Consider the following 7,086-nt stretch of genomic DNA (forward strand, 5'->3'; position numbering starts at 1 on the left):
GCACCGCCACCTCTAACGGAGGCAGAGGAGCTGGCCCTAAGCCAGAATTTAGGAAGGCCAGTGGCTGGCCCCGACACTGTACAAAAAACTTCCGTTTGCAAAGAAACGCAGCGCAACATGCAATATCTGCTGGGATGTGAGAGAATTGATTACGATTAGTAATGTTGCAAATGTAAGGACGGATTAGGTTGTGTATGTAGATGATGGACTGTGACGTGAAACGGTACCGCTCAAAAAGATAATTGTCTGGAAATGCTAGAACATCTATGCGCGGTCTGATAACCATCTCTCAACGAATATTTAATTCTCTGCGCAGTAATGCTGCACCTTCATCCACGGGATCGTTATCAAAAGGACATGCCATGTTAGTGAAAAAGTCGCCACCTACTGTGCCTAATGGACTTCTAATATACTGACTCTGATTTTTTTAAATGATTTTTTTAAATGACAGACGGCAGAACTAGGCTACGCCAAAACTCGCCTGCTGACTGAATGAATGAGGAAATCAAATGGAGTGTTTGGCTCTGAAAGAGGGCGGAGACTGAGAGAAACTCGAGGTTCATTGAGAAAAACCTGGTCCCGACCAGGTTAGGTTCATAGAGTCTGTTACTACGGTAACTGACCGAGAGCTTAAGTTACCCCTCTCTGTGAAACAGGCTAGAGTTATCCCTCTTTCTCTGGTTTGAGTTACCTCCCTTTTTGAAACGGAAAACTCAGAGTTTCCCTCATTTCAGGGTTAACAGACCCTGAGTTTTCACTAAACCTGCTTTGTGAAACGGACCCCTGGTGGCTACTGTAGCCTGAGAACCTGGAAAACATATATGTAAAAAAGTAATAAGTGTTCCTTATTTTTAGTGTTTATATGTTTAAGACAGATGGAGATATGTAAATAGAACAGACTTGTTAAAAATTTCACCTTACTTAAATTTGCAGGATTTCATACAAAATTTAATGATAACCTCTAACTTACTGTCTGTTTTCAGTGACTAATTAATAGGTTCTTACCACAGCAGTAACATCAGTGTGAGGTGCAGTCCATGAGTGTGACAGGAATGTTTTCTTTCAACAACTATGTTGTGCATACTTAGAATCTGTCTGTTCACATCATAGACATTCACAAGGACTTGAAGAACATGACATCTCAACATACCTGCAGTCTTCCTGTTGCTTTATGTTCTTTTGGACAGTTGTGTAGACACGGTCCCACAAAGCGGTCCGTCTGTCAACGTGACTTGCCGCACGTCGTCACGCCGGTGTGCCGTCTTTCTTGTGGTTGGAAGGGACTGCTTTGTGAAAACAAAACAGCTTAAAGTACTTGTCTAAGGAGTCAAACATACTGATGCATATAAACTAAAGTTTGTATCTCCTGATCAATGACAACCTGGTAAAACTGGAGCGTGGACAGCAAGCTTTCCAAATACTCCAAACCTATTCCACTTGTTGGGGATAATACAAAAGCAGAAGAGAAGCTTTAGTTTAAACATGACTGAAACATGTATGCTGCACGTGTGCATAAAATTACATGACAACTCAAGTTTTGAACCCACTCTGGGCAAGTTGAATCAATCTCACTATATACATATGTTAATAGTAATAATATGTGGCAAGAGAATAGGTATGAAGGGCACGAAACAGTGCAACCACAAGAATCCAACTACGCCAGCCTGGGGGTTTTACCCAGGGACAAATGTTACCTCAGATCAGTACCAATAACCCAAAAAGGCAATCAGGTTCGTTACACCAAGAAGTGAGAGACGTGGTTCCAACCATCAATTCTTTATTTTAACAATATCAAAATTTAGTAAAAAAAAACAAACACAATTATTAAGCGTACTGACCACACAGGTGTTAAAAAGAAGGGCAGTGGAATTATTCAGGGCCGAGGCTTACCAGTGGAGGGGAGGTAGGAGAGGTGACCAGGAGAGAGTCACCCCGAATCACACGTGTACACACATCCACATCCACACACACACACACACTGGTGAAGGGTCAAACTCAGGGACGCTCAGTTAAACACAACACACAGGAAAAAGAAGGAACCATCACCTACAGTCACCAACTCCACCACCGTGGGCGCTCAGCTCCCGAAAAAAATAAAAAGGGATACAAAAATCAATAAAGTGTTCAACCAAATAAACAAAACCACCATACAGTTGCCCTAATGTTGAAACTCTGAACACCGATTCCTGCCAGCGGTGCAACAAAACAAGAAAAAAAGAGAAAAGAATAAACCAACAAACAAAACTAAACTAAATAAACACAAACACAATACCAAACAATATTCATTACAGGGCATAAAAACGAAAGCCCTGTACTTGTACAACAAAAAAAAAAGAAAAACAAATCAACAAAATAACCTAGGAAAACAATATTATTAATATGAATCATTATATAAGCTATGAAGTAAAAAAAAACCAAATGAATTAACTAAACTAAGCAAAGCTGAGAATAAGCAAACGATAACGACAAAAGAAAGGAATGGCCGCAGCAGCTCCCGGGTAAGCCGCTATATACAATATATAATGAAAAATCAAATTAAAATGAGAATGACAGCTGCCAAAAAGAAGATAAAACTGGCGCCATGAGAGAGAGAGAGGTACCAATAATTTCAGCCTCATCTGTAGTTTACATGGGTGAAACACAAGTGCAGGCCACATAGATCACTATAACATTCTTTCTGAGCACATATTTATCTGGGTCACTCGGGCACGGAGTCTTCATCAGCACCGTCAGTGGAGCACGCACAGGCACAGAGTTGTAGCTATGGTTTTCTCTCCGGTTGATGATGCAGCCCTTGCAGAGGCACTTTGCAACGGCGATCTCATGAGGGAACCTGCTGTCGTCTCGGTCTATGCTGAAGGAGACAATCAGCGATCAATACAGCAACTAATCACAATGAGTTCGTCACATTAAGTTTCTGTTGCACCAGCATTTCTTTTCTGTTCTCTCAGTCTGTAAGTATTAAAACTAAACGGTGTAACTAATAGTAATTGTTCTTTTTGTAAGCCTTTGTACAGTCTCCACCTCCCTACACTCGTATTTTGAGTGTAATTCATTTGCCAGAAAAATAAACAAAGTTAAAGATGATTTGACTGATTAAATTTTTTTTTCAGATTTTCTATAGATAGATAATATCGTTATTGTGAATTCTTTTGGCCACGATCATCATGTAGTGAAAATGTTATATGTATATATATATATATATATATATATGAATAAAGGTATTATTTGAAAGATAGGATCACATTTTTTCTAATCTGTTGTCAGAAGCAAAAACAGCTTTTTAACAAAGGATTAAAATCGATGCAGCAGAACCAGAGATGTCCTCTTTTTTTAATTCCTTGTCAGAACTTGGCACCTACATTACTCACAATGCACCTCCACCACTGACAGTTGGATTGGAGATTTGAAAGTGCTATGCTACTTTTACTTTAATACTTTAACTACATTTTAGTGATAATATTTATGTACTAATAGAGATTTTTTACATTGCTGTATTGGTATCTTTACTTAGGTAAAGGATCTGAATACTCCCTCCACCACCTGTTGTGATAATAAGTGATACCTGTTGAGTCGTGAGATTAAGGAGCATTTTTGTCCCTCTGTGGCCTCCACAGCTGCATGTTGTGCCTCACCTGTATTCCCACGGGGACAGGGCCCGGTTGTTCTGCTCGCCGTGCATCTCTTTGGCCACCTGCTCGCACGTGCGTGTGGACTGCAGTGACAGCAGGTTTTTGGAGACACTTAACTTGTTCCAGTACAGTCTCCAAAAGTTTCCAACACCGTTGTTAAATGCTTTCATGCTGATGCACCTGGGGCTCCTGGCAGCTGTGCTGGTAGAAACCTGGTTGTTGAGGAACAGCAGCAAGCTGAGGGAGATCTATAAACATGTAAAAACAAAACATTTTTAAAAAAAAAAAGTCCCACTGTGGAGAATCTGTCCAAAGCTCCATCCAGATCCACGCATGAAGGAAACACAGCTGCAATCTGTGAAGTGAAGTATGTAAATCAAAGTGTGTGCTGTCTGATGCACAGTCAGAATTACCATTTGCAGACTGACCCACGTCATCTTGAACTTGGACAGGTTTGACTGATACCAACTGCTCCATTGAACCCTATATATACACAGTGTCTGTATGAAGTCTTGTGCACCCAGCTGTGTGTGTTTGTTTGGGCAAATGCTAAAACGAGTATTTCCTTTTACTGAATCATTGCCTCGACATCTAATCCCACCTCCTGGTGGGTGTTGTGTTTTGTCTCCATATCACTGATATCTGACTGGGAAGATAAACAACTTCAAAATTCATCTCATTACTTTTTGAACTCATTTATTTAACTAAAAACACTTTATGATAGTAGACTGTGTGTTAAAGTCTAAACATCTTTACAGTAAAACTGCCTTTGCACTCTCTCCCTTGTCATATGATATTCACTATCACTATCACTGTTGACATGCAAACATGCTGTGGGAACGGCAGAAAACACTGCCACCGCCCTGATGATGTTACCAGCACAAAAATAAATACACAGGTTAAAGTTGCCTCATCACTAAGGAATTAAAGTAGGAAACAAAAATGCCTGTGGCTTCTGAAAAGTGACTGTATGCATACCTTGGCAATTCCCAGGAAAGAAACCTCCCAAAGTTTCTCATGAGGAGTGTCAGAAACACTTCAGCCGATACAGAAACAGAGCAGCTGGTCTTTGAAGTCAGTAAAAATTTTAGAAATTTTGTCTGCTTAAAATAAAAATGTTTTCAGCCTAAATAACTGCCTGCGGTTATGTCTGTAAAGGTCGAGGGCAGAATGTGGCTGCAAACTAAATACCTGCCTCACATTTGAAGAAGATAGCACACAGTGTGACACGTCTATGGTGATTTATACATGAAAAAGTCCGGGCAGATTTCCAAAAAGGGACATTTGGAGGCTTCATATTTTTGTAAAGTCAGCTTTATTGGCCAAGTATGTTCATGAATACAAGAAATCTGACTGTGGTTTATGTAAATATATACATGTTAAACAGTTTACAGAAACTGTTTAACATGTAAAAGGTGTGTAAGAGTGCAGAGAGTGTTGAATAAATATTGAATGGGTAATGTAATGAGCTACTTTATATACATATAAGTGGTTATGTAGAGTATATACACATGTGTACATTTGTGTACTGTAAAGACATCCTGCTATTGGATGACTGCGAGCAGGAAGAAACTGTATAAATAAGAGAGATACAGAGAGATACAAAACGCAACATAAAAATCAAACACACCTGGAGAGATGTAGTAGGTGGAAACCAGTACAAGGATCAGTCTCCTCAACATTTTGGAGAGAAAATTAGAAATATATTCCCAGACAACAAACTATAGAGTCAACTTCATGAGCGCTGTACCAGTTTGGCTGCCTTCTGAGCCTATTAACAGGATGAGTTTAGTGGAATTGCCCTGAAGGTAATTATGGGATTAATAAAGGTTTGAGTTGCTCATATTTCTCCTCCACAAAACAAAACAACAGACTCGACTCAAGTAGAGTTTTGCTCACAAATCAAAAGGTTGTTGCTGTCAGATGAAACCACACTTCTTCATGACGTCAACTTTTCATGAAGTAGGAAAGTAAATTTGAGTAATTAGAGTTTCATAAAGAGATGATGAATTCCCTCAACTCACAGAAAAGCATACAGTCTTTTAAAAGGAGAGGTCTGGTCTATATTTTTCTTTTTGTAGACAATAAGAAAAGATCAAAACCAGCAATTAACTGATCTGCAAAGTGCTGTCTGTCGTATATCTTATTCCTCTGTGCTGTAAAGCTCCATTGTTGTCCGAAAACTATTAAAAACACCTCAACGAGCAGCACTGCTGCACTGAGTGACATGTTCCTTCATTACCATGAACACATGCTGTAGTTTATTTTCAATCAATCCCACACACACTGTCCTGCTGCCAGAAATACTCACTTGAATATAGATTAATCCACTGCTGAAAATAGTCCCCAACAAATGCACTATTTCCTCCTGTTTGAGTTATTATGGGTCACGGAGCAGGTGGACCCAAATACAGAGACAAGGAAGCAGAGCTGAATAAAACCTTCTTTACGCTGAGGCTCATGCAGGCAAAAAAACCCCCAAAAAACTGGCTGAGCAGAAAATAAGACACGACTAACCTGACAAGACCAGACCAGACCTGACTGGACTGAACAGAACAGAAACTCGACTCAACAGAACAAACCAAGACTTAAATACAGACAGAACTAATAATGGGGAGAACAGGGAGCAGGTGACGAGACACAAGGGCTGGCTGGGAGTTGATTGGCTGGGAAGCAGGACAGGGCTGACGAGACTGATGCAGGCAGGTATGAAGGTAACAGGCAAGCTGAGGGAAAACACTGAGCAGGGCAGGGCTAATGAACACGGTGCAGGGCAGTTGTGGAGGGAAAAAACAGGCTGAGGAGGAGTGCAGGAACACAGAAGGGAAACGCGAACTGAAAACCAAAACCCAGATAACACACTGTCAATACAACTCAGCTACTACATTAAACCGCCCAAGAATACACATGAATATAAACCCCAGTACACAACACCAAAAACTAACCAATAATGCAAGGCAGTCCTTCAAACCAAAAACCCAAATGATATGAACGAGCAAAACCAAATGACCAACAGAAGTATAACACAGGAAACCAGGAGAACAAAAACACAAAGAGTTTTAATCCATTAAGGTTTTATAATTGTAAAACTTCCATAGAGCTTAGAAAAGTGTTGTGTGTGTGATGTCATCCCAATGTAAAGTCTGTGGGCCCGCAGGAAAAACACTGCTGCACGTATTCAGTGGGCTGCACAACATGGAAGCTAGAAAACATTTTTGGTCTATGAGCAATTTTCATTCGAGAGGATGGGCGCCATCTTTGAGTCCGGTACCCAGTTCCTGTAATACATCCATGGGTAAACATTACATGCAATTTGGATTTTATTAAGTTATTCAGTATGTTGCTATCGTTCTGGAAGAAAAATTCAATAAGTTGAATTTAAGTTTGTTTAGAAGCTGTGGTCAGGTCATCGGGTATCTGACTTCTAGTTGTTATTAGTAATAAGCGTAATAAG

The 7,086-nt window shown here is 40.1% G+C and overlaps 1 protein-coding gene across 1 annotated transcript; it reads right to left on the reverse strand.

Annotated features, from left to right (window-relative positions):
• Positions 1-1,683: 1,683 nt before the first annotated feature.
• On the reverse strand, positions 1,684-5,162 carry LOC121891939 (interleukin-17C-like). The gene is made up of 3 exons (XM_042404690.1): positions 4,611-5,162; positions 3,636-3,880; positions 1,684-2,854 (listed from the first exon to the last, which is right to left on the reverse strand). The coding sequence occupies exons 2-3, from the start codon at positions 3,800-3,802 to the stop codon at positions 2,626-2,628; spliced, it is 396 nt and encodes a 131-aa protein (XP_042260624.1). The 5' UTR covers positions 3,803-3,880; positions 4,611-5,162; the 3' UTR covers positions 1,684-2,625.
• Positions 5,163-7,086: the final 1,924 nt, after the last annotated feature.

This window comes from Thunnus maccoyii, chromosome 1, assembly GCF_910596095.1.
Source record: "Thunnus maccoyii chromosome 1, fThuMac1.1, whole genome shotgun sequence".
In the NCBI taxonomy this organism is placed as follows: domain Eukaryota; kingdom Metazoa; phylum Chordata; class Actinopteri; order Scombriformes; family Scombridae; genus Thunnus; species Thunnus maccoyii.